At 41.6% G+C, this 27,382-nt stretch overlaps 2 protein-coding genes and 1 long non-coding RNA gene across 5 annotated transcripts; 2 read left to right on the top strand and 1 right to left on the bottom strand.

The window, feature by feature from the left end:
* Positions 1 to 408: 408 nt before the first annotated feature.
* dpf2l (D4, zinc and double PHD fingers family 2, like) lies at positions 409 to 10,110 on the top strand. 3 transcript variants are annotated; one of them, XM_018660426.2, is made up of 11 exons: positions 409 to 519; positions 2,156 to 2,316; positions 2,635 to 2,742; positions 2,961 to 3,154; positions 3,622 to 3,714; positions 4,082 to 4,166; positions 4,634 to 4,768; positions 5,414 to 5,545; positions 6,365 to 6,477; positions 7,115 to 7,196; positions 8,366 to 10,110. In XM_018660426.2, exons 1-11 carry the CDS (start codon positions 488 to 490, stop codon positions 8,449 to 8,451), a joined length of 1,221 nt encoding a protein of 406 aa, XP_018515942.1. In that variant the 5' UTR covers positions 409 to 487; the 3' UTR covers positions 8,452 to 10,110. The 3 variants fall into 3 exon arrangements, with proteins under 3 accessions (XP_018515942.1, XP_018515941.1, XP_018515943.1); XM_018660425.2 differs by having other exon boundaries at positions 2,958 to 3,154; XM_018660427.2 differs by lacking the exon at positions 4,634 to 4,768 and having other exon boundaries at positions 2,958 to 3,154.
* A 952-nt stretch (positions 10,111 to 11,062) lies between these two features.
* LOC108872620 (sodium/potassium/calcium exchanger 3) lies at positions 11,063 to 23,255 on the bottom strand. Its single transcript, XM_018660431.2, has 17 exons — positions 22,667 to 23,255; positions 22,336 to 22,431; positions 19,729 to 19,805; positions 19,548 to 19,622; positions 18,959 to 19,043; positions 17,967 to 18,070; positions 17,716 to 17,790; positions 17,242 to 17,267; positions 17,067 to 17,120; positions 16,827 to 16,963; positions 16,405 to 16,493; positions 14,494 to 14,767; positions 13,377 to 13,543; positions 13,169 to 13,283; positions 12,910 to 13,022; positions 12,227 to 12,292; positions 11,063 to 11,947 (listed from the first exon to the last, which is right to left on the bottom strand). The coding sequence occupies exons 1-17, from the start codon at positions 22,773 to 22,775 to the stop codon at positions 11,837 to 11,839; spliced, it is 1,773 nt and encodes a 590-aa protein (XP_018515947.1). The 5' UTR covers positions 22,776 to 23,255; the 3' UTR covers positions 11,063 to 11,836.
* On the top strand, positions 23,186 to 26,446 carry LOC127142712 (uncharacterized). The gene is made up of 3 exons (XR_007813682.1): positions 23,186 to 23,324; positions 25,235 to 25,697; positions 25,997 to 26,446. It is a non-coding gene; the product is annotated as an uncharacterized LOC127142712 (long non-coding RNA).
* The last annotated feature ends 936 nt before the right edge of the window (positions 26,447 to 27,382 follow it).

Genomic DNA, 27,382 nt, shown 5'->3' with positions numbered 1-27,382 from the left:
CAAATATGTGCTTTAGAGTTGGTAGACCCGTTTGGGAATCCTGAGGCAAACATCTGCTCCTGGGACCCTATTCCCTTCAAAGTCCCGTCACCATTATGTTTTGCAAAAGACTCAGAAATCAACCCAGTACTACACTGGAACACTACCTGAACAGAAGTTGTCTTTATGCGTTATTTTGATCAAACACAACTTTATTTAGAAGCAGCCACGTCCTGCACAGTGAGTTTCAGCCTCTACTCAAACACTACAAACACATGGCTATAGCACACAGCTCACCGTGGTGAAAATGTGGAGGGACCTCCAGATTTAAACACCTGCTCCTAAACGTCGTTTGTCTCATCAAAAATAATGACCTCGTCACTCCTTTAAAAGGCTGCAGCGTGCAGCAGAAACTGTGCACCGCGTGTTTTCACCGCTGGAGGCAGTAACGGTCGCTAACGTCTTGGCGCATGCGCAGTGGCGCTTCGCACAACCGCAATAAGCAAACATGGCGGCGGCCGTCGACAGTGTTGTGAAAGTGTAAGTTTACCTTTATTTATTGTTAGAGTAAAAGGACCAGCCGCACAGAGGATAGTGTATAATCGATTGATTGTCATGTTACAGCGGAATGCAGAAGAATGTAAACATCGCACCCTCAATCCTGAATACAATAACTGTCCCAAGAGAATAACGTTATCCACTGAGCTAAGGTTAGCTTGTTAGCTGTGGGACAATATAAATGAGGCGAACTCATTGAGGAACTGTGTTTTAGCCACTGCTCATCACCAACTTAGACGCTCTGGGCTGTGTTTAAGGTGGTGCTGCACACAGTATCACCTAACTGTTGCTGGTCAGTTGGAGAGAGTTAATTTTCCAGTAAGCTGTCAGCTTGGCGGGCGCTTTGTTGTGGCGAGAGGCTTGCTGCTAACAATCAACCTTTTGTTCTGACATCCCTCCGTCGCTGTTGATAGCGTTAGGTGTTATAATGAAGTGCCCTCATAATAAATGAAGAGACCGAACAGTCTGTGAGCAGTACACGAAACAATGCGACACACCGGTCTGAATGTGGAGGCGAAAATAAATATTGTATTTGAGAGGAAGGACACTTTATCGTGCACCACAGTCATTACTCATCCTAATCAACGTTAGACCGAAGATGGCTGCCGTATTATGATAGTGTTAAGAAAACCACAAATTGCTGGAGGTGAGAAATATGAAACACAGTGAATGAGAACATGTGTACACAAGCAGAGTCTCAGCAGGTTGTCCTTTAGAGCCATCTGCAGTGATTACACCGCTCCTTTGTGGTGCACTCATTCAGAAACCAGTTGGTGTGACCACATTATCAAAGTAGTTTTGATTAGTGTGGCGCAGTGCATCTTTGTCAGCCACAGAAGTTTGGCAGATAAGAAGTAGTTGGTGTAGAATTGTTTTTTTTAGAAAAAAAAAAACATTTTAAAGTAATTAGGGAGGTGTTGCTATGACAAAGTTTGTTGAACAGAGAGTGATTTTTGACTGTAGCGTTTTAAATGTTTAGTTCACACCTTTGCCACAAGTCAAGCCAGTAAATGGTTACTATTGTTTTGAACTACTTTTCACAACATTGGCTCTCAACTTTTAAGGGATTTCTGTCTTTGTGTATGTGATATTTAGAGCTGCGACAATTATTACAGAGAAATCAATAGTCAACTATTTTGATAATAAGTTTTTTTAAAAAGAAAATATCTAAAAATTCTCTGGTTTCACTTCCCAAATTTGAATATTTTAGGTTTTCCATAGTCTCCTATCAAAGTTAAGTCAATATGTTTGAAGAAGTCACATTGGGCTTTGAGAAATTGGGATGGACATTTTTAATTAGTTTTTGGCGTATTATATAGCAAACAATTAATAGATTAATCAGATGTTTAATTTGTTAGATTAATCTATAAATAATATTTACAGAAAAAAATGTCGCCAACAACTTCAACGCCATGTTAAAAATAAAATGTATGGCAATAGAGAGTTGATTACATACATGCAAGGATGCATATACAGACATACTATGTGCATTCATAATCTTAATAACTAAAGAGTTTTAACTTTTGTTTAATTTGTAATATTTATCCGGCAATAATTATTAACAGTCTGTCCCGATCTGTGTTATTTGACCTGTCAGTGTGCAACTTTCACATTTCAGGCTGGGAGAGCAGTATTACAGAGATGCCATGGAGCAGTGTCATAGTTACAACGCTCGTCTGTGTGCTGAGCGCAGCATCCTCATGCCTTTCCTGGACTCTCAGACTGGTGTGGCGCAGTCCAACTGTTATATCTGGATGGAGAAGAGACACCGGAGCGCAGGTATATAATTAGTGCAGAGTGATAATTGAATAATTTATCATTAAATTGGCTTTCAGTTCCCTTATATCCCAATGATAAAGTTTTAGAAAATAAATATGTAAAAAAATGTAAAAAAAAAAAAAAAAATGTAATGTAAAAAAAATTGTGATAGAAGTTCTTGTTTCATGTGAATTAAAAAGAATAAATTTGCCATATTATGATTTAGGCCTATATCAATACTGGAAAAATAGTCCATTATTTTCAGAGTCATACATGCTACAAATCACACTATAACTCACTTCTTCTGGTCTCTATTTGTACTGTCCTGTGTCTCATCAGGTGTCGCTCCAGGGCAGCTGTACACCTACCCAGCCCGTCGCTGGAGGAAGAAACGGCGTTCTCATCCCCCTGAGGACCCCCGGTTGGCTTTCCCTCCCCTCAAAGCAGGTATTACATTTGATGACAACTTTTGCTGTCACAAAAACTGTCAAAATGTTTTGTTCTTTCATCCTGGTAGAACAGTTAAATTTAAGTACCTGTTTATATTTAACAGTTGTGAGTGGGAGCCTCTCTTGTCTTAATTAATTGTTTATGTTTGGGTGTCTTTTTCTGTGTTCATGTTATGTCGATGCATGCATTACTGTTGTGCTTGGTGTGTGCAGCAGATTTGGAACTGGGTCTGAAGCGTGACGCGTTAGGGGCGGTGGATGGCAGCAGCCTGGAAGCCCTGCTGAAAGGGGAGCCCCTCGACAGGAGGAGCGGCGTGTCGGAGCTCCGCGGCCCCGAGGATGACACGGCCACCGTGGAGCCTCCCGCCACGTCGACGGCCACTCACACGTCCTCTGGGCGCATCCGCAAGGTCAGGCTCAGAGCTGGCTCTGACATTTCTGTTTTCTGTCAGTGTCAGCGCAGTTAAAGAAACCATCAGTCACTCTAAAAGGATTTCATTTAATGATCCAGTCAGTTATGGTCAGTGGGGTACTCAGAGAGCTGACGTCTTCCCCAAATCTATTCTCATCTTTTCAGAAATTTTAAGCCCCAACTGAAATGGGTGTGTCATTTGGCCTTATTTCAGCCTTTTAATCTGATTCATTCATTTGCTTTGCTCAGCGGAGAGAGCAGAGAATGATGGTCTTGAATGAGGAGCCACATGGTCAGCACTCACTAGTTAGACCCACCAGTTCTTCCAGTGCCTCCTTTCATTAAAAACTCAGCAACTTTAAATCTGTTTTCTCAACCACTGGAAGTAGCTAGGACATATCTGAACATACAAGGCAAGTTCTTACCAATCATCAAACTCTAAATTCTGGCTTCCTGTCACTGCAGAGAGTCCTGGATCACGATGACTACCTGGATGACCTTGACGATGAAGACTTTGAGGATGAGACTCCCAAGAGACGAGGCAAGAGCAAGTCCAAGGTGTGTGCCATGTCTCTTTTTCTCTGACAGAAAACATTTGATGGTTCCAGGTTTTCAAATGTGATAATTCACTTCTTGTCTTGATCTTTTCTCACATTTAATGGTGTCAGCTTGTGCTCTAGAATATTATGATGGGCGTTTTCTGTCCTTTTCTGATATTTTATAGACCAAACAATTAATAAAATGCAGATAACACTACTCAGGAAATTTCTCAGTTAATTTATTTCTCTTTTTGTTTTGATACTTAGCAGTGAATGCGCTTAAACTGTATCTGTGTATTTGAGTTTAATCAACAGGCACATTATAGTTTTTCATCTCTAGTTTTCTTTGCAAATTTAAAATTTTATAAAAAAACTGGATTCTTTAGGGTCGCAGTGACAAGAATGGCAAGAAGAAAACGGAGGCTGCAGCTGCAGCGCTGGAGGAGAGGGACAAACCTTACGCCTGTGACAGTGAGTAGAAGCTTCCTCTGTAACGCCTGTGTGTGTCATGCATGTCAGCAAGAGAGGCTTTTGCTTTTCGCCCTGAAAGACAAAAACAAGCCTTCTGCCATGCATGGTGTGATCTGAAAGACCCCATCTGGAACTAAAGTTTGACAACATAGAAATTGGAAAAGTTGCCCGACTGGATACGTTTTTTTGTTTTTTTTGTTTTTTTTTTCCTGAGATGCCGCTCCGTGTGTGCTCTGTAACTTCCTGCTGGCCGTAGCTCGCTGTGCAAATGCTCACCTCCGCTGTATGAGTTTAACAACAAGTGTGAAAATATGTGAAAGTAAGATTTGAAAAATGATTAAAAAGCCGGTTTCGGGGTGATGAACGGCACAGTTTTGTGGTTCCACCTTGGGCCTTTTTGGACGGTAGTTAGAATCAGCCGCCATCACTATAACACTTTTGTATGACCCCGTGTGTGTGTGTGTCAGTCTGTGGGAAGCGCTACAAGAACCGTCCTGGCCTGAGCTACCACTATACACACTCTCACCTGGCCGAGGAGGAGGGCGAGGACCGCGAGGAGATCGAGGCACCACCCACTCCTCGCCAGCCTGAGGAGCAGAAGAGTGAGTCACTCTCTAGTGCTGAGAGAGAGACAGAGAGAGAGGGGGAGGGAGGTTTGTGCATGCCCTGTAGCATGTGTGTGTTTGTTCAAGGGAAGTCTCTCTCTCTCATTCTTTTTTTTTTTTTTTTCCCCCCCGCTCTTTTCATTTTTTGATTTTCATACTGATTTTGAATCCCAACTTTGGGATTAGGCACCATGCTTGCACAGTTGGGATTCCTGGCATTTTTTTCAGCATATCATCCATCTTTTTTTTTCTTTTTCTTTTTTTTAAACGTCAACACATCCATCGCATTGTTATTGTTTTCTTTTGTGCACGCGACACCGTGTTAGCAAATACATTCAACAAGTGCGTTTTGTCAGTTGTCAGTCATTCATTAGTTTGGATCATGAGTCAAAGCATCATCAGCCAGTTACTGATACATGAGGGTTGTTGTTTGTTGGCAGACATGGCATAAACAGGTTTGTACTTCAAAATGTAAAGTATTTGATTTTCAAACTGTATTTTAATACAATAAGACAGCAACTCTTCAGTTCTGATATGTTCCTCTGGAAGAGGACAGAAATAATTAAGTGGTCTCCCTTGATAGTTTAAAGTAGCAGTTGTAGTGTGCACTGAATGGTTTCCTCACTCACTCTTCCTGCTCAGCTACTAAGAAGGGTCCCAACGGGCTGGCGCTGCCCAACGATTACTGTGACTTCTGTCTGGGAGACTCCACCTTAAACCAGAAGACTGGCCAATCAGAAGAACTGGTGTCCTGCTCAGACTGTGGACGTTCAGGTATGAACTCATCTTTACTGATTTACCACCAAAATTCTTAGTAGTTTTTGAAACAGAGAGTCTTTGATTTCAGGCAGAAGTAGACAAAAGCAGCTTCATTATTTATAGCCAGTGATAATTTATTTTGTCAGCTAAATGACAACAGTCTCTAGCAGATGTAATCAGCTATATTTAGCTAGCTAACTAAGCGAACGTTAACTCCAAGATTTTTCGCTGATTAAATGTTCCCAGCTGATCTAGTCTAGTTTAAAATGAGATTCTGTACGAGGTGTTGTTAGTATACACTTTATGGCTCCTTGAAATCTTACTAAAAGACAGAGGTTAAGGCTGCGTGTTTCAGGCAGAAATCGTCACCAGTTAATGATTATTCTGAGCATTACTGACTGTTTTGTCCTGTCATAACCCTGTTTGGCTGCTTAGCTGACACACTTACTTGTATTTTCAAACACTCTGTTGTCACTTTAAATGCTATAAGAGAAAAGGCTTTCAGGATGAGGTCTAACTAGTGTATTTGACGAACATGGCGAGGCTGTCTGGTGTAACGTTGGCTGATGTTGCTGGACTGTAAAATTCCCCAAATCTAATACCGGTGTCAGAGCAGATAAACACACCGCTTTATCCAACTCTTTCACTTCCTCTGTTGCGATTTCAGTTTCGGAAAGTCCAGAAGATCCCACAAACTTAGATACTGAATACCACTTTAATTGCAGCCCCCTGCACACTGTTTCAACATGTAGAGAAATCCAAAGCTTGATAGCCCTGATGTGTCTAGTTACAGCTGTAAACAGATGGTCACCTCATGTCTTCTCCTTTCTGCAGGCCACCCAACATGCCTGCAGTTCACACCTGTGATGATGGCAGCGGTGAAGACCTACCGCTGGCAGTGCATTGAGTGCAAGTGCTGCAATGTCTGTGGCACCTCAGAGAATGACGTGAGCTCTTTTACAATATTTTCAGCATTTTCCCAAAAATAGTATTGCAGTGGTGACAGGTTGTTAAAAAAATACATTTTAGCCCAGTTTACCTGAATAAAACAATGTAGTGTTTTTTAAAAAGTTCTCTCGCTTGCCCCACTTGATTGTTTAGTTGTGGACAGTTGCTGGTGTATTTCCTGATGAACAGATAAGTGAGTTTGTTTTTACAGCAGCTTGTGAAACCAGGTTGATAAATGGGTTTACCTGTGGTTTTTTCTTCTGAGACCTGACCTGAGTCTTAGCTTACAAAAAAAAACAAAAACACACAACTTTTGTCTACCATTATCCCTCTAAAACCTGCCCCCATTGTGTCAGACAAATCAAACACACAATTTAAATATCAAACATGAATGTGGCAACATACAACAGCAAGTTAGTTACAAGTGATGAAACAGCTCAGTCTGTCCATTGTTTCATATCCCACCAAGTTTACTCAGATGTAACTGCTCAGTGATCAGACTGACATGAAAATGAAAGGATGAACCATTATGGTAATTGTCACTTGCACTTCTAATATGAGCCAGACAATTCTGAGGTCAATTTTCTCCTCTTGTCTAATTTGTAGACTAAACTTGTTGATGTTGTGTTTCTGTAGGACCAGCTGCTGTTCTGTGATGACTGTGACCGAGGTTACCACATGTACTGTTTAACTCCCCCCATGACTGAACCACCCGAGGGTAAGCTGTTGATTAATATTTTACTGCTTGACTTGAAGGACGAGTGCATGTTGTTGTTCATCATCCCTTTGTGGGTTAAGGGCCGGTGCGGTGAAGGTCACCCTCGTCACCCACAACCTCTCTGGACTGATGTGTTCCCTTGCCCTCTAATCATTTGTTTAGAGAGCTCTCAGACTACGTTATCTTTACCACATAAAGGCAGTCTTTAGAGGTTGACTGTGCTCTGGTAGTTTTCCAAGCAGCAGCTACATTATTAACACACATGGTTTTTACATATCAGTAACGAAACAGAGCTTTAGTCTATGTTATAAGAAGGGGATGCCACAAGAGATTATGGCTTTAAAAAAAACTTTTTAAAAAGATAACCATGATTTTTGTGTCAGTTATTTTTATTTTCAGTTTTTCTTTGGATGTTGACTAAAAAAAACCTTAACATGATGATTTCTTACTTGGATCAAAGGAGGGGCTTCTAAGTCAAGTTGTGAACATTTATAGTTCTGGGGAAAGAAGCATACTTTGAGTAAAAATTGTCATTGTATTTTTACATTCTCATCTTCCCATCTAAATATATACTGCTCAGTAAACATTAGACATGAAAGTCTTTTCAATCTTCTTCAGTCAGACCTTCACACAGTTATCCAGGGCTGCAGTTAATCATTATTTTCATTACTGGTTACTCTGTCAAAAGTTCAAATTTTTCAGTTTCAGATTTTTAATCTATAAAATCTTAGACAGTGGTGGAGATGCCAGGAACATGGTTCGAGAGTCCTGTGTGATTTCTTCAGATGTCTTGTTCGCCCAACAGTCCAGGACCTAAATATATTATTTTAACATTAATAATGGAAAAGAGCAATAAATCCCCACATTTCTGTCAGAATTTGAGAATATTTGGTGTTCTTGCTTTATAAATGATGAATGATATGATTACTTAAATCAGGATTGTCAGTAATTGTTTCACTCAGTGTGTGTATTTTATTGTGTGAATGAAATATTGGAACAACATACATATAAGGTCACAGCAAGGAAAAATGTTTACTAACTTTAAAAGTATATTTTCTCTGTTATTTACTGTAATATTCCTCTCTAAATGCATCACAGTGATGTTTGATGATGTGTGTCTACACCCACGGTTCTCGATTCCGATCTCACTGTACTTCTATGTTTTCCAGGGAGCTGGAGCTGCCACCTGTGCCTGGCTCTGCTGAAGGACAAGGCCTCCATATACCAGCAGAACCAGAGCTCCGCCCCTGAGTGACATCACATCAGCAAGTCCCACCCCCTCAGCACCGGGACCCCAACCCCCCCTCCGATCGATAACGTCAGACCTCCTTCTCAGTTCAGAGCGCCAGCCTCTGTCCAGATGTAGCTGAGCCAGATTGCAGATCAGCTTTAGAAGTCTTCATATCTACAGCGTCAACAGGGGGGACTCAAAACCAAAACAGACCTCAGATCAGTCAACATGGGGATCAAACCATCACTACCAACCTGCCTGCAAAGTCCCAGAGGCTTGCCGTGAAAACACATACATACTGTTGCGTACACACACAGTACTGACATACACTCTCTCCTGGACTGTTACACACATACATACACTAGTTACAGAGACAGAGAGCATGCAGTAACCATAGTAACTGCTTTCTCCATGGGAGCTCCCAGGAGCAAACGGATTAGCATCACACGCTAATTATCTGCACCCTGTCACACTCAAAGACACAGTGTGGACAGTCGAGACAACACAGTTTTTTTTTCTGTCAAATTATCTATTTTTACTCCCTGAATGTGGGAAAAAGAAAACTTCACCACGTATATGGTCGAAGAAAATTATTATTATTATATTATTATTATTGTTATTGTTCTAGTGGACTTTTGTAGTGGCATTTTGTCCGTGTACTTTTGTCTGATCCATTGCAGCGTTTATCTTTCGAAGAGGTTTCCCTTAGGGGAGCCGGTCAGTGCCAAGGTCCATCATCATATGAAATACAGTGACCCACAGAGCTCATCACACTCACTCAAACCAGCTTGTTTCATTTTAAATCAGCAGGACAAAGACTGAGGCTTTGACTCGTTAAGCTGTTAGCACAAAATCTTTGGCCTTGCTACTTGAGGGTTGCACCAAAATCAGCTTTTCATCAGTGATTCTATTACTGGATAGATGAGTTAGTTTAACCGAACACTAAACAACCGAGCACATATGTACTGTAGGTCGGGCTCATGAGATAAACACTTTCAGTATAATGTCATTTTTAATATTATTTCCCTGTCAGACAGACATAACGTACTCTTATTTTGAAAAATCTGAGTCAGACCGTCGGTCGCACTAAGTCCACTACACCAAACTAGTAACGATAGAGGTGCATCCGTTTTACAAAGACGTTTTCGTGGTAGCTTTTTAGAAACTGTTTGGCAGAGACGTCGTCCCTCACAAGTGATTGTAAACGGCTGCTGTCAAACCCATGACACACTGCATCATTAACAAACTGTAGCTGCTTTTATCATTTGTCACACTGAGGCAGATTTGCATGCAGACTGCACCTGTATGAATGCACACACACTCACATCACAAGTGTTTTTTTTTTTGTTGTTGTTGTATTGTTTGTATTTTTTTTTTTAACATTTTATATTACCTGATAATCCATTGGTATTGGGAGTTTTTTCTAGTAGAATTTTGTAAAGTCTATCGTATAGCAAACACTTCAAGTATATATAGCTCCTAATGCATTCTATGTACTGTATTGACTTTTTCTATTTTTGTTATGACTGTGACATGTTTGAATTTATTTGATTATTCTGATATGTCAGACCTCCATTATGAGTATTTGTAAAATGATGTACTTTGTTGTACTATTTTTATTTTTTCATTTCTTTGGTATCGAAGCCAATTTAGCCTGACTGAAATAAAAATCACTTTGAATTACGTGTCCACTGCTGTTGCTTTAAATACATAATTATTGGCACATTTTAAGAGACATTAAAAGAACATGTAATATATTGATATATATTTTAGTGCATGATTGTGGTGTCCTGCTTTAAATACTGTGTTGTCTCTGTAGAGTGGACTTGATTTGGGTCCCCTCAGTCCTTGCTGGTGCAGTAGACTTGTTAAATACAAGTTCCATACTTTATGCTCATTTAAGGCAAGCTTTGAATATGTGGAGAAGTATGCACATATTGTACAGTTTCTTGTTTATACAAAAGGGTAAAATGTGTTGATTTTTATTCCTCTGTCCGCCAGCTGTGCTGTTGTTTTTAGGTTGTCCGTCCATTTGTCACATTCTCGTGAACGTGATATCTCAGTAATGCCTTGAGGGTTAGATTTTGGTGGTCAAACGTCACTGACCTCACAGAACACGTTTTTGTTCTGTTAAATGGGGTATCTCAAGACCACCTTGAGGGATTTTTTTCAAATCTTCATTCACTTTGACTCAGTTGAATTCATGTCTTTTGTGGATTTGGGACACAATGCTGAGGACCTGCTAGTACCAGTGTGAGCTGTAGCGGGCTTCCTGCCTATTTTTGGCTTTTGTTCACACTGATCATCCTTTAACTCACTGAGCTGGCTGCTTAAACTGGCAGCGATCTGTGTCCTGCTTTCAGCACTTGGACAGCTCCCTTCAAACAGCCAGCTGAGCTCTGAGGAGCTGTCCCTGGTTCTGAAGTGCTGCAGGTTAACAGCCTCTCAGCTTCAGCATGTCTCAGTGAACTGGTCTCATCCAAATCTCTGCTAGAGCACACAAGACTCTGCTGTATCCTCTTCTCGTGTAACTCGTGTTTTTGTGTATTTGAATGAGCCCATGTACAATATTAAACATTAAAGAGTTAAGTCATGAGCAATTCGTCCGTCGCACGTTACAAGCAGGAACGAAACCTCACAGAACAAAGCGTTTTTTATTGCACTCAACAAACATACACTCAAGGACTCTCTCCAAACACAGACATTCAAAAATACCTTGTAGCATACAGTCGCCTTTGTTCCAGCACAAAAACCACAACCTCTGTGCTGAGAAGCTTTTAGGAAAGAGGTGGGGGTTGTGGGTGGGGGCTACGTTATGTACAAGGCCAAGACAACAGTGGCTTAGTGCAATTATCCAGAGCGTGATTGATGATCATGCCATGCGATGCCATTTACAGCTACAGACACAAAGGCGTGATGAAAACTTGACATTAAACTGCACAGACTGAGAAGCAACTATATAAACTTACATGTATAATCATCTGGTCATTGAGGTTACTTGTGGCAGTCATAAAGTAATAATAAGTAAACTAACACACTTTGGGGTTCCTTATACAATAATCTTTGTTTCAGAATACAAATTCAATATTTTATAAATTTGTTGTGAGACATAGTGCATTATCAGTCCGGTTTGATTTCATAAAATCTGGGCTGGAGGTGCTCGGTAGAAAACTATGTAAAATACTCGTTTATCAAAGGTAAACAATGTTGCTTTCAGGCAGCCAGTGTCGTGTTAACGCTGCTCAAACATGTACAGCCACCATGAAATGAAATGGAAATTCATCTGTCCTGTACGTAGGATTAATAATGGCAGCAGTGAAGGTGGATAACAAGTCGGACCACTTATATAAATCTGAGTATTTGACCATACAGGTGTGTCCTTTTCTCTGTAAGTGTGTGTGTGTGTCCTCTACAGCCTCTCGAAGCCAACGGAGCAGAGGAGGAAGATGGCGTAGAGCAGCAGGAGACTGAATCCCAGCCTGCGGTCCAACCTCCAGCGGTTCAGATGGACACACAGGACCTGAGGTGAGAGAGAGACAGAGAGGCTCTGTTCTCACTGCAACCAAAATTTAACACGAGACAAACTTAATTTCCTGTCGCCCTAATATAATCTCAGATAGGAAAACAGAATCAAGGGCTCTCAAGCCTTCATGGGAAAAAGATGAGATAAAAATCACAGGTGAGGAAAAACAGGCAGCTGATGTCGGTTTCGACTTTGTGTGCTCATGCCATGATTTAAGAAAATAATTAGAATAATTCATTTTGACGAGAACAGACAGTGGTGAACAGATCTACTCACAGTCAGTGTGACTGAAGCCAACAGCAGAATCACTGAGTATACCAGACCTTTGCTGTTGATCGTCACCTAAAAACACATAAAACATAAAACCTCAGTGATCAATTCCACATCTGACACTGTTCATTTAATTTCATTCTAGGTGTTGTTCTATAGTTAAATGTGTGTCATGTGTGTGTCATTGTGATGAATGTAAGTCCAGTATTAAGTGTCTTTTAGCTCTGTTTTTGGTCTCTACCAACTGCTGAGGGAAATATCTGGCTGTTTAGCTGCTAAATGCTCCACTATGTCCACCAGCTGCTCTCCAGCTGTGTCTGTCTGCATTTGTTACTGAGCAGGTAGTGTGTTTTAGCTTAAAACAGCTTCTTTGTGCAGCTAAAAATGATGCTAACAGAGTAATTAGAGATAAGTGAAGCTGCTATTTTGGGATATATCAATGGATAGTCAAGAGGTCTCAATCTAGGAATTCTGCAGTGGTTATTGTATGAATTCAAAACCTGTCGACACTGGACTGTATGGTACGAGGTTTCGAAATAACGGCATAAATATACAGGATGATGCGACTGAAAATCCATTCTCCACCACAGAAACAGCAGCTGAGCATGTGCAGGACATCTCTCTGTTTTTAGAATCATGGATGCAATCAGCTGTTTAAGATGTTAGGTAGAGAGAACAGCTGGTGTTACCACTGAGCCGTAGCTGACTATGAGAGTCCGCAGTGCCCAGGGGAAGCCCAGCCCCAGCAGCACATCAAAGATATTACTGCCAATGGAGTTGGACACGGCCATGTCCCCCATCCCTAAAACATTCGCACAAACAAAGTGGAATTAATGTGAAAATGTGTCCAAAGTCATTTAAATGACATTACATATCCATTTAAACAATAACATGCTTATTTTCCATCAGTCATTTCTCGTATAGCTACATAGGTGCACACACACGCACCTTGTCGGGCGACGATGAGGCTGGCCATGCAGTCAGGGACACTGGTCCCGGCCGCCAGGAAAGTGATGCCCATGATGACTTCTGGGATTCCGAGCGTGTAGCTGATTATGGTCACCTAGACAGGAGAAAACAGGTTGTTCATGTGTTCATGTGTGTTTTCTGTGTGTGTGTGTGTCTGTGAGCTCCTGCGTGTGTGTGCACTTCGTACCATCCAGACCATGAGGTAGGAGAAGAGGGCTATCCAGAGCGTGGAGGACAGGAAGGTGAGCAGGTACCAGCGCTCCCACCGCGGCAGGTTACAGTCGGGGATGGTGCAGTGAAGCAGGACGCTCACGGGCCAGGAGAGCAGCCACTTCAGACGCACACACCAGCCATCTGAGGACGTAAAACACACACACACACACACACACACACACACACACACGCACACAGGTTTTCCCACAGGGATCATTACAGATCGATCTAAACTTATTAATAATTCACATGGCTCTGCCTGGATGTGTGTGAGATTCAGTGCTCTCTCTCTTTAATTAGCTCCATTAGCGATAAACCCATCTGTTATGCTGAAAAACATTAGCATTAGGCTTCAGTTTACATCCACTGTTCTGTCCTGATTGTGACTTGACTCTGTTGAATAAATATAAAGCTGTGACAGGTCAAAGTGTCAGAACCTAAGAGATATTTTAGCTTTAGTCAGATATTAGATACACAAAAGCAATAGTTTCTTTTTGCTACAAGAGCAATAAGAAAACCTGATCACGTTTTTACTGAGCCTACATGTTTCTGTTGGAGAAAAATGACTTCATGTGCAACTTGGTCTCACTATTTTTCTATCAAGAGTCATATTTTTCTGCTCTGTGTATCCACTACAAGGAACTTTCCCAAGGGAGCTATTTATATTTTACCGAAGGAATCAGGGACTAAATTTAGTTCCTGGTGCCTGTCAAAGCAGAGTCATTCATTACATCTCCTCAGCATGTGTCATTGGTCTTGTTTGCCTCATCTTCCTGGTTCTTCACATGCAATGGAAATGCACTACATTTTTAGACAGTCTTTGCTGGAAGACATTCATAGTGTTGCTCTCCATTGTGACAGAAATAGCTGTTGAATGAAAACAGATCCAGAGAAAAGAGTTCAAACCTTGGCTCCTTTCTCACCCCCGCACAGATGACCAATCACAGCCTCAAGTGGTTGTTAATGGCAGATTCAGTTGGGGTGGGGGGGCTCTGAAGCTATCTGAACAGCTGACATCGCTAACTGTTTTTGAGAAAAAAATATTTATAAAACTGAGTTTCAGTCATAAGTCAGAAGAATATCAGACTCACCTGGCAGGATGAAGGGTTTGAAAGGTGCGTTCTCCTCCTCTCCTTCCTCCTGCTCTTCCTCCTCTTCCTCTTCCTCTTTAGACTGTGCTCCCCCACCTGTCTCCACCACAGTCTCTTTAGCCCTCTCCCTGTCTCCCTCCAGCGTCTGCCTGTCTCCCTCGGCCGCCACCGCCCCGTTCTCCCTCCCCCACGGGCCGCTGGCGCCCAAACCCTCCTCCCCAGAGGCGGCTCCCCCTTCCTCGGGACCGACTCGAGCCCGAATCAGCCTCTGCCTCTGTGGGCAGGAAGGAGGCGGGGGGAGAGAGTGGGGTGAGGTCAGAGAGAAGACAGAGAGGAAAATGAAAAAAAGAGAGGAAAACAAAATGACAAGAGAAACACTGCAGTAAGCTTATGGAAATGACTTCATCTGACTGTAGCTAACAACGTGAAAACTGGCAGGAGGAGTGATTATGCAGCCAGGCATGTCCTCGCATTCACCAGAGGGGATTTGGAAAGCGTTGATCAGGGGCCACAGCACAGAGCGGGGGCAGCATTGGCAGTCGCACTTTAATTTGGCACTGGAAATGGCAAGCACACATGCAGGAGAGCCCGAGAGAGTGAGGAAGCAGATTTGGAGATTGAGTTCTTGTCTGCTTTTGTGTCTGGGATAATATTATGCATTAGGCAGCACTCTGTACGCGTCTGTGTTTGTTTCTTTGTGAGCTTATTATGCAGTGTCTGTCTCACAACAACAGCAAACAGGATGGCGCTTGATATGCCAGTACATATCCAGCTTTGGATCTGCTCCCTAGATCCAACTTTTTCTCTTCTCTCAGCTCTGGATATCTGCCGATGTCGAGTGCTGATCCTAAACAAGTGCTCTCTCAAATGTAAAATCTGGAAACTTTAAAGTAACATGATTGGCAGTCTATCATGATTGAGTGAATGTAACTGATTGAAAAAACTGAATTTTATAACATTGACAAAGATCATTAGAATCAGAGACAATTGTTTTTATCAGACTGTACTGTATTGTGTTATGAGCAGTATTTTTATATCAATAATTCATGACCAAATGTTGCTTATTAATATGGTGCCTAAAAATTTAACTAACAAACAAATGACCATCACCAAGCTCATTGTCATGATTTACAGCCTCTAAACTGCCTTTTACATCAGGTTGGATTCCCTGAAAAATCTACTGTTATACTTTATGTTTCAGGAGGAAATTACTCTAAAACACAAAGTAACAGTATGGAAGCCAGGAAGGGAGATGGAAGGGGAAAAAAAACTTTTGCGGGATCTCGAGAAATGTTTCTAGCTTTGCAAAAGTTTCATAAAATGTTTCTTTGCTAGATCTCCATAAACTTTTGAGAAACCTCACAAAACTTTAGATTTTCTGCAGAGAGGTCTGGAGAGGTCCCAAAACAGGACGTCATGGCTGAGGGAAAATTTTGTCTTAATTTTACCAAATTTTATCGCTAAGTATACCACTGATGAGACACATTGGCCATCATTAGTCTCCACCATGGTCTCACTTGTTTATGGAAATTTTAAGTAGTGTGAAAGAGGCAAGGTCAATTCTGTGACCAGTAAGGAATGTGTCATAGAAATGACGAGGCAAATTTACCTTCATTTGAATTTGTAGATATGCTGGTTTAAACGCACCAAAGGAACTGCAGGCCTTCGCTGTGTTTGCAGTAATTTTACCAAGATGTCAGCATTAGTTTGATAATGACAAACTGATGTTTAAAATGCTTCACGTGCACGTTTTAATACCCACCAAACCTAGCCGAAAAAAGCAGGGGGAGCTTGACGTTATGTGAGGGGGTGTGAGCGCGTGCAGTGTACCTCGTTGATGACCATGCGTCCTGCCATGCGCAGGCGGGTGAAGGGGGGGAAATGCGGGGTGATGAGAAGGCGGAGGCTTGCCTCTGAAAAGGAGAGCTGGTGGGGGTGCAGGTTCAGCATCTCATCCACCATCACCACCCCTGAGTCCTGACCGGCCACCACACATGAGTCTAGGCAAAGTGAGGGGAGACAGACGAATATGAGCAGTAGATAAAAGCAGGAAGGAGAGGACAGTTTAATAAGACATGGGCAATATGAGACAGGGTTTGAGTGAGAAGAAGAAGACACAGAGGATAGAGTAATAGAGAGACAAAAAAATGGAGAAAAATCTTGTCCATCAAAGTGGTCTAGTTCTATTTCAGCCTGCAGGGAATCCACAGAGGAACAGAAATGGGTCTGACTGGCAGCCTTAAACTGTGTCACTAGCGCAGATCGGAGACTGAGGGAGCTTTTTTGATGTTTTCCATGTACACATGCGCACGTACAAACACGAGCTCCAGCACCTGGCTTCAGCGGCACCATGTCGTTGTCACAGTCTCCGACGTTTCCGACGGCGGTCGTCCGTCGCAGGGTGCTCAGACACGGCTGACCCGCCCTGCTGCAGTGTCTCTCTACCAGGCTGCACAGAGATCTGTTGAACCTATACAAAGGACAACACACACACGAAGACATTGTATCTTTAGTGGGTGCAGAGCATGTGGGGGATAAGGATGGAAATGTGAGAGGAAGAGAAAGAGACTCACTTCATGATGATTATGTAGATTCCATACATAGAGATCAGGATGATGGTCTCCCACCTGACACATGCACACAAACACCAACACTGATTCATAAACACCCCATTCATTTCAATGACTGTCAGCCACCTGATATCCAACCAGAGGCTACTGAATTGTAAAAGTTTCATTACAGTCTTACCACATGACTTTTTCATCATAGATGACCTGCACATAAAATGAAAATACACTTTAATATACACCTCAAAACTCATTTTCTGCATGTCTAAGGAACATTAAAAAAAATATAATGATTAGATAATATCTGCCAATAGAACAGGTGAATGATGGTATTTTTTATTATAGATATGTCTAAATTGGTGTGTGAATGGCAGTGCAGTGCAAAATGGCAACGTTAATGGAGATATAACAAGAACATAAGGTCACCGTGACTTTGACCTTTGATCACCAAACTCTGATCAGTTCATCCATGAGTCCAAGTGAATGTTTGTGCCAAATTTAAATTAATTCCCTCCAGGCGTTACTGAGATATCCCACTCACAGGAATGGGACGGACAGACAGACAACCTGGCCAGAGCTGTCGCCAGAGTGGAGGCATAAAAATGAAAAGAGGGCAGTGTGAGAACAGTTATAGTTTGACCAGAGGTTTCCTCACCAGGATAAGCACCAGTATGGACAGGATGTAGAAAACAGCATCACGAAACAGAGGCCACCAGCTCAGAGAGATGGGCTGGAGAGAATGGACACGTGGAGTGTATTTATATTAGTTTGATCAATCAAGTTGTGTAACATTCATGTGATGACTATGTAAGCCAAAAGGTTTGACTGTTTTCAGCTGGCAGGGGGGAAAAAGCCTTTGTAATATCTATCTGTATTGACAACTGATACTGAAGACAGTGTTTGTACCTGTCTGGAGAAGATGCCACAGATGCCGATGATGACCAGGATGTTGAAGACAGCTGATCCCACAATAGTCCCCACGCCCACATCTCCCTTCGTGATAAACACCCCTAAAAACACAGAGCCATAAATAATGAAAGTAATTTGATTTGACAGTGTTCAAAAAATGATGGATCATATGTCCCTCCCATACATATTAAGTGAACAAATGTAGACATAGTGTCTCTCCTCTGAACAGAAATATTGCATTTTCTGTTCATAACCACAGGGGCTGGGCAGATGTTTTATCTTACGCTACTGACTGTGTAATATTCATTGGATATTGCCTAAAGTCACCCCAATACTTATCAAAGACTTTTTTTCTTTTGAGAATGAGATATTTTATTTTGGTGGTGATATGTGAAGATATGTCCTTGAGGCACATGGATTTAGAGGCAAGGTTTTCATTCTTATAAATCACAGTAATGCATCTATTTCCAGGAACATGTCCGTTTTAATAAAGATGTAACTTATATTCTCTGTCAAAGGGCACCAGAGATGACTCCCTCTAGACACAGTATAACCTTTTTTATTGTATCTAGGATAAAACCCTTATATTGTTGTAGTTTCTCACATCTCTAAAGTATGTGTGAGGCAGTTCCCTTTCAGTTTCAAAATACAGTGAACAAGACTTCTTTAAAGCAAGACTTCTAAATTCACCCTCGCCACTTTTATCCCATTGATTTGTTGTTGTTCTTAGTTTTTTCTACTCAAACCTTTTTTTTTCTCATCTATATCCACATTTACTGAAATGCTAACTGCTTTTTGAATAAATGGGAAAAAATGGCTGGACCTGCTTAAAATGGGTCAATCAGTGCTTCTGCCTGTGCACACTTGACTGTTCTCAGTCGTAATCAGGTGAAGATGCATGTGATTGCAGGTAATTTGAGGGCTGATGGAGCAATCATTGGGTTAATCCATTAGAGTGAGTAACTGATTACACAAAGTGTCGTACTGACCAATCAAAGAGGTGAAGAGCTCAGGGGCGGAGCTTCCAGCGGCCATGAAGGTTGCCCCGGCAACATCCTGACTGAGCTGAAGGTTCTAGAGGACACAGGAGTTTAAACAGATTAAAGAATGAGGCTGGTGATAGACTATGTTTTACTTATTACCAACAAATCCCAAATCAGTGGAACGATCCTTTAATTATTGTGTGTGTATCCACAGCCTGGTATACTCATACACCTCCACTGCTAGGAGAGGAGAGTGTCCGGTTTGGGGACCTCAGAATCACTTCTCTGCTTTTTGCAGATGATGTGGTTCTTTTGGCTTCATCACACTGTGACCTCCAGCATGCACTGGGATGGTTTGCAGGAGAGACCCCAGGGTTCACCCAGAGTACACTGGAGAGACTTTATATCTCATCTGGTCTGGGATCACCTCTGAATCCCCCAGGATGAGCTGGAAAACATTTCTGGGCAGAGGGACATCTCTACTATGTTGCTAAACTCACTGCCACTGCAACCCAACTCCAGATAAGAGACAGAAAATGGCGGGATGAATAGATATTTTATTTTCAACCACAGTAAATATATCTGTCGTTCATACCTCTGATACTTTTTCCAGTGATGGCACAAAGTAAACATCACACACGATGGCCAGTGCATGAAACATGTAGATAGCCTGTAAAATACACAAGAGAATTAACTGGCCGACTGCATCTGTCTTTGAGCTCTAATGCAGCAAAATGAAGCTTCTTTCATTTCCTGCCAGCAGAGCTGATACTCACACAGAGAACATGGAGGATCATCGCTCCCTGTCTCCTCTGCTCCAGAGTAAAGATATCTTCAGGGAACTCATTGATAGCTGGAGAGGAGATGGACAGAAAGTAACTTGGTGTTAAATGAAGTGAGAGGAGTTTAAATCATTTAAACAAGAAACAGCAGACCCTGAGCTACAGCTGAAACAATTAATCAGTTTATTGATTGACAGATTACTAATTGGCATTTTTTTCCTCCAAATCGATTAATCGCTTAACTCATTTTTCAAGCAAAACTGTCAAGCTTCTGAATTACAGTCAGAGACACTTGTATCAAAGAACTGACCATTGTACACCTGCACCACAGTGACTGAGTCAGTCATGGTGAAGTGATAACACACGTTGTGCTTCGTTCTCTCTCTTTATCAGCTCCCTGTCACCGAGAGGCTGAATTATACATCGATTAATTAGTTAACTGAGAAAGAAAACTAATCAATGTTTTTGACAGTCTATGAATTGTTTTATGTAATTTCTTTAGTCAAAAATTCACTTGTTACAGGCTCAAATGTGATATATTTTTTTGCTGCTTTTGTTAATCTTCTATGATAGTAAATTGAGTATCTTTGAATTATGAATTGCTGGTCGAACAAAACAAGCTCAGAATATGTCAGCTTGGACTCTAAGAAGCTGAGATGGGCATTTTCACTACGTACTGAAATTAATCTTTAATTGCCACACGTAGCACTTAAGGCACTTCTCTACTTCAAGGAGCTGCAGTGTCTCTTGAGCTCTCTGAACAGTCTCATTGAGGAATTTCTGGTTGTTCCAATGTCAGTGCTGAAAACTAAAGGTGACCTGTTGTTGCACCTCCCACAAAGTGCCAAGACGCCAAATCTGCACACATTTTTGAAAGCATCTTAAACCCATTTGTTAGCTGTTTTTTCTATGACATTTAATTTGTGAGTTTTACAGTGAGTTTTATCTCCCTCTTTCTGCTTTAAGAACTTTTAACTTCGGGTTTGAAAAGTACTGATAAATATAATTAAAATGGGACTGTAAACTGAATATCTTTGGACTGTTGGTCCAACAATTTGATTATATCAACTTGGGCTTTAGAAAATTTTGATCTGCATTTATTTTAGTCACTTAATGAAGAAAAATAATCAGCAGGTCATTATTTGCATTTCTACCCTGAACCTTCATTTAGCTACTTATGTGTACATGTGTGAAATGCATGCGTGTCAGGTTGTATCCCCTAGCAACAATGGCCGAGGCAGCCCGAGGTTGAAGTGGTGTCATAGTCATGTGACTGAGCGAGTACACTTGCATTATAATTGAGTTTTTCGCCCAGTTTATTTAAAAGAGCTCCTCTTGTGACTTCACACTATCCCCCATGCTATCTTCACCCAGGTAATTATGTTGACACTCTTTTCCATTTCTTTTCCAAAGCCAGCAGTGCCTGTAAACTTCGCCTACTGAGCCTTCTTGGCTTAGTTAGACAATGCATCACAATCATCCTCTTTCCAACTGTAACAGCTCAGACAAATGCCACGACTCACTGCGCCATAAAATAAAAAAATGAAAACAAGCTTTTATTATGAGGCAGGGCAAAACAATAATCTGGAAAGCTGCCTCCCAAGTGACTTTCCCTGCCAGGTTTTCTGCTTTAGTTGTGAGACAGGACTTATAAAACCTGCACTGAAGATTTGGTCACAAACAGCACAGTGAATCAAGTGTGACAAAATTGGATAAAATCCTGCACAGAGGCAACACTGTGCACTTAGAAGCTAACAGACATCACGTGTAGGGATGGAGACACAGATATGTTGTATTATGACCTGCCACATGATTTTGTTGATGATCAAACCAGCGTATTTTTTAATCATCAAACACAAGATGGTGCTCTTGAAAATAGCAATATGATAACTGGAAGAAAATGTGTTTGAGGCCTGGTAATTCCCAGTGGCAGCTCAAGCTCGATATAAGTAGCTCAAGATATTCACTGTAATTGGCTACAAAATCTCTTCATCTCAGCATCAGAGCAGAAGATGCTGCCACTGTTTCTCCCTCAGTCTTTCAAACAGCCAAACAGATCCAAGCACACCCGAGCGCTGCTGATGAGAGGCTACTAATCAGCAGGTCAGTATGACAGGGCAGGCACTTTGAACAGCTCCAAATGCACACAGCATCCGACCACAAATTCAGCATTCAGTTTCCTAGCAACTGGGGGTTGGGGGGTGGGGGTGGGGTCCCCCTCAAAGGCCTAACTGTGTTTAAATATCTAGATGTGCATTTTGAAGAAATGAGGGATGAGGTGGACAGTGGAGGTGGATCGATGCACAGAGGAGATAGACTTTGATTAAACGGATTAATAGAGACACACACTCTCATAGACACTGCCTTTGCACACGAAACATATACACAAAGTTGTAACTAAAATAATCATAGTGATTGTACAGTCATTAATGAATAAAGACCCAAACCACACTTGGATCTATGGGCCTGTTACTGGCTGAAAAGATCTTTAGTCCAACTCAAAACACTTAGAAATGACTGTGTTTTTCTATTTTCCATTACTCTAAGATAAGATTCCCTGTCTCATGCCCACATATAAACACATGGTAAAACATGTCTCACCTGATCTAGAAATACTGGCAGTCTGGTTGTTGTCTTGCTGGATGAGCTCTCTTTTGGACAAGGAGATGTCATGATCCACAGTGGATCCATGGGAGGCTAAAAAGAAGGACTGTCATATAAATGCATATACTTTTGATTTTTTTAAAAAAAAAAAATGTTATTATACTGTATATCAGTGTGTTTGAGAAATACTCCAAGTTTAGCATAACCTTTATCCAACTTAATTGTGTTGCCTTTGTTTACTGTATGGTTATAAATAACACAAGTAATGGATGAGGTTAATAGAAATAAATTCATGACAGTTTCATGTAATTTTTCTGTGGAAAAGCACCTGTAACATCGTTTAAGTGAAAGATCCAGGCAGCTGCGAGCAGACCGACTCCACAGAAGCAGAACCGCGGGAGGAGCCGCGTCTGCCTCGGTCTCCTCGGCGCCTTCATCCCGCCAGCCGCCGCCGCTCGCCGGCTCTCTACTCAGAACATGCCGTCGCCACCGCCGGTGCCTGTGCCTCTGTCGCCGCCGCTCCTTCTCAAAACCTCCGGTCCGGTCCCTCCTGTTTACAGACTGGAACAAACCGGACTGTTGCTCTCGTTTCCCGACTTACTGTCTTTCAGCTATTCTGGCTTTGGTCTCCATCCACGACACGGGAGGACGTTAAAAAGGTTCGGCCTGTCGCCAGCATCTCTCCCAGCGCCGACCGGTCGGTCAGTCAGTCAGTCAGTCAGTCAGCACCAACCAACGCTGCATCCGCGTCCACGAGCCTCAACTCCAGCAGATATGCACGGACAACGAAATATCAGCCGGCACCTCCGCAAAAAATATCCCTCGACTCAGACAGTCCTCACATCCCTCCTGCCCTACATCTGATCTCAGCTTTATGATTTCTCCCGTCTAGGAGGGAGGGGGTGTTTTCTTGGAGTCACAGACAAGACCACCAGAGAGCGCCTTCAGCTGGGTGGGGCGACAGCACGGGGAGGCATGGAAGTACGGTATGGACACACTTTGACTCATGTAATTCACACCGTGAAAAGTCACGAGCAACATTTATGATTATTATTGAAACCCTCATCATAACAATAGAACCTGTATTTTTCTGTATAACTAATACATATTGGACTTCCTGGCATGATGTTATTCCAAACCTTTCCTGGTATATGCCATGGTTTCTCTGTCTGTAGCAAGAAGTGCTTATGTCAAGTTATTACCAACCACCAATCATCAACCACACTCCCACAGGAGTGCCTGGAGGCTGAGATGATACGTAATATTCAAACATACTTATTATGATATCTACAGTAATACTGATCCTGATATAGGTGCCATAATTCACACCCATGCACTGTGTTTTGTTATCAGCTGCTTCTCTGTGTTTAACATCCTTTCTTTTGATTATTTGTATTACAGTTTGTGAAAATATTGTAATCATTTAGTTACATGGAGAGTGTGTTCTGATTACAACAGGATTCACTTATGCAGGGGAACAGAGAAGAAACAATGCATGAAATCATTACTGCCCTGTTTTTTTTCTACTGATCTAAGACCCAGATATATCAAGGTTCTAAAGTCTTAAAAGAAGTACAAAGAAGCATCCACATTTTCAGTCCACTGAGCTGCTGAATTTAAGTTTCCTTTAAATGTAACATGTCCGCGTCAATTGCCTTTTTTGTGTAAAATTAGAATAAATATACACTATATCGGAATATTACTGCAGTATATAAATAAATGGACATTGTTAACAACGGGACCGGCTCTAGATAGGAGCAAGAGGGGACAGCGCTCCCCCAAACAAATGTCTTTTCCCCTCAAATCAAAATTTTAGAAGTTAAGAAAACACATTTTAATAGATTGTCCAAACAAAGAATGTGTTAAAAGTTAACACAATTAATCGCAGTAGTCCGACGACAGAGATACAAGTTCCACATCTCATCTCAGTATCCCTCTCCGCTCTCTCCCTCTGTGTGTGTGTGTGTGTGTGTGTGTGTGTATGACCTCACAGGCTACACTAGTCAGAAAACGCCCCCCTCCGCAATTGGCGTTTTTTCTGCCGTTGTTGGCTTGCGTATGTCGTCATTGGCCATGAACTCCGCAGAGAGGCGGAGAAACGAAATCGGAAAACACATTTAAACCAACGTTTGAGCCGTTTCCTCGGTTTGTCAGTACTGTGAGAACACCTAACTACCGAAGAGGCATGGATGCTAAAACAAGCTTTGATGCTAATGTTTGTCAAACATGAGTGAGGCTGGACGCTGAACCCATCTGCGGCGCGAAGGTAAGGCTAAGGGGCTATATAGCTAGCAGCTAGCGTTAGCATTAGCCTTCTCCTCGCGTGGGTATCAGGGTGCTTGTGTTTCCGTAACTGAGGCCTGATATGAGTTGTGGACCCCCAACGTGGACGGGTGAAAACACAGGTACATCTTGATAGTTTGTTCACATCCATGGTGTACTTGTTTACAGTCACTTTACCGACACCTTGCATCTCTTTGTAATTTTGTGTTCGTCCTGGTCATTTTAACTCAGTTTATAGCGGTCTATCATGTCGTTGTCATCGTGTTGTGTCTATGTATGGTCATTATGTATTATATTGTCTCTGTACCTGGCTGCTTTACACCTGGATGTCAACGGTAGCAACAGAAAATTTGAAGTGCCGTCACGGCGCTTAATCACAAAGCCGTTAACAGTATACTGACTGAGTTTGAAGTTGAAAATGTCATAGTATAGTAAAGTGTAAAAAATTGTCAAAAAATGTCATAGTATAGTAAGGCCTCAGAAATGTTCAGTGTTCTGCTTCAGCTGTAATGTTGAATATTTATCTGTGTTTTCATGGTTAAACTGTTGATGAGGAATAGGTAGTAGCGTATTTATCATTTTCCTTTGTATCTTTCTCTGTGATTCCCTCCAGGTGCCACCACTTTGTCCACATCATCCACGATCGCAGAGACAAGGTCCATGATCGGAGAGACATTGTTGAGGATGAGGGAGACATCGTCCACGATCAGAGACATTGTCCATGATCGCAGAGACCTTGTCAAAGATGAGAGAGATGTTGTCCATGATCAGAGACATTGTCCATGCTTCGTAGAGACCTTGCGATAGAATCGGCGGAGACGGGGGTCACCGATTTGACGGCATTGCCCGCGATCAGGGACATTGTTGATGGTCACAGAGACAGCGTCTATGATCTCAGAGACATCGTCCACGATCGCAGAGACATAGTCCATGATTGCAGAGACATTGTCCATAATCTCAGAGACATTGTCCGCGATCACAGAGACGTAGTCCACGATCACAGAGATGTAGTGCAAGATCACAGAGAGTCTTCGTACAAAGAAGAAGTTCTTTCAGACCAAGACAGAGGCCTCCAGGTAATTCACAAACAGCTTTACGTCAACTGTCCAACACAGAGCACTGTTTAGTAAGGCATCAAAAATGTTGAAAAACTGTCATAGTATAGTAAGGCATCAAAAAATGTCATTGTATAGTAAGGCCTCAAAAAAAGTCATAGTATAGTAAGGCCTCAGAAATGGTCAGAAAATGTTCAATGTTCTGCTTCAGCTGTAATGTTGAATATTTATCTGTGTTTTCATGGTTAAAGTGTTAATGAGGAATAGGTAGTAGAGTATTTATCATTTTCCCTTGTATGTTTCTCTTTGATTCCTTCCAGGTGCCACTACTTTGTCCACAATCGCAGAGACATGGTCCATGATCGGAGAGACATTGTTGAGGATGAGGGAGACATCGTCCACAATCAGAGACATTGTCCATGATCACAGAGACCTTGTCAAAGATGAGAGAGACGTTGTCCATGATCTGAGACATTGTCCATGCTTCGTAGAGACCTTGCGATAGAATCGGCGGAGACGGGGGTCACCGATTTGACGGCATTGCCCGCGATCAGGGACATTGTTGATGGTCACAGAGACAGCGTCTATGATCTCAGAGACATCGTCCACGATCGCAGAGACATCGTCCACGATTGCAGAGACATTGTCCATAATCTCAGAGACATTGTCCGCGATCACAGAGACGTAGTCCACGATCACAGAGATGTAGTGCAAGATCACAGAGAGTCTTCGTACAAAGAAGAAGTTCTTTCAGACCAAGACAGAGGCCTCCAGGTAATTCACAAACAGCTTTACGTCAACTGTCCAACACAGAGCACTGTTTAGTAAGGCATCAAAAATGTTGAAAAACTGTCATAGTATAGTAAGGCATTAGAAGTCAAGTCAGTTTTTATTTATATAGTGCCAATTCACAACAGAAGTTATCTCGAGGCACTGTGATGTCATAGTATAGTATGGTGTCAAAAATGGTCAAAAAATGTCGATAGTATTGTAAGGCATGAAAAACCACCAAAAAGTGTCATAGTATAATAAGGTGTCAAAATGCCATCAAAAAATGTGATAGTATAGTATGGTGTCAAAAATTGTCAAAAAATGTCATAGTATAGTAATGGTGTCATAAATGGTCAAAATGTCATAGTATAAGGGTCAAAATGTCATAGTATAGTATGGTGTCAAAAATGGTCAAAAAATGTCATAGTATAGTAAGGGTCAAAAATGTCAAAAAATGTCATAGTATAGTAAGGCATCAAAAAATGTCATAGTATAGTATGGTGTCAAAAATGGTCAAAAAATGTCATAGTATAGTAAGGCGTCAAAAATGTCATAAAAATGTCATAGTATAGTAAGGGTCAAAAATGTCAAAAAATGTCATAGTATAGTATGGGTCAAAATGGTCAAAAAATGTCATAGTATAGTAATGGTGTCAAAAATGCCAGTCAAAAAATGTCATAGTATAGTATGGTGTCAAAAATGGTCAAAAAATGTCATAAGTAAAGCGTCAAAAATGTCAAAAAATGTCATAGTATAGTATGGTGTCAAAATGGTCAAAAAATGTCATAGTATAGTAGGTGTCAAAAATGGTCAAAAAATGTCATAATAAAGTATAGCGTCAAAAATGTCATAAAAATGTCATAGTATAGTATGGTGTCGAAATGGTCAAAAAATGTCATAGTATAGTATGGTGTCGAAAATGGTCAAAAAATGTC

This window comes from Lates calcarifer, linkage group LG8 (assembly GCF_001640805.2).
Source record: "Lates calcarifer isolate ASB-BC8 linkage group LG8, TLL_Latcal_v3, whole genome shotgun sequence".
Lineage (NCBI taxonomy): Eukaryota > Metazoa > Chordata > Actinopteri > Centropomidae > Lates > Lates calcarifer.
This window is presented reverse-complemented; position numbering and strand designations above follow the sequence as displayed.

Coding starts and splice junctions, on each gene's coding strand:
- dpf2l (XM_018660425.2), top strand. CDS start 488: ATGGCGGCGGCCGTCGACAGTGTTGTGAAAGT. Junction 5,546..6,364: donor CTCAGACTGTGGACGTTCAG/GTATGAACTCAT, acceptor TCCTTTCTGCAG/GCCACCCAACATGCCTGCAG. Junction 7,197..8,365: donor CATGACTGAACCACCCGAGG/GTAAGCTGTTGA, acceptor TATGTTTTCCAG/GGAGCTGGAGCTGCCACCTG.
- LOC108872620 (XM_018660431.2), bottom strand. CDS start 22,775: ATGAAGGCGCCGAGGAGACCGAGGCAGACGCGGCTCCTCCCGCGGTTC. Junction 22,432..22,666: donor TCACTTAAACGATGTTACAG/GTGCTTTTCCAC, acceptor CCTTCTTTTTAG/CCTCCCATGGATCCACTGTG. Junction 13,023..13,168: donor CCTCATCGTCGCCCGACAAG/GTGCGTGTGTGT, acceptor CGAATGTTTTAG/GGATGGGGGACATGGCCGTG.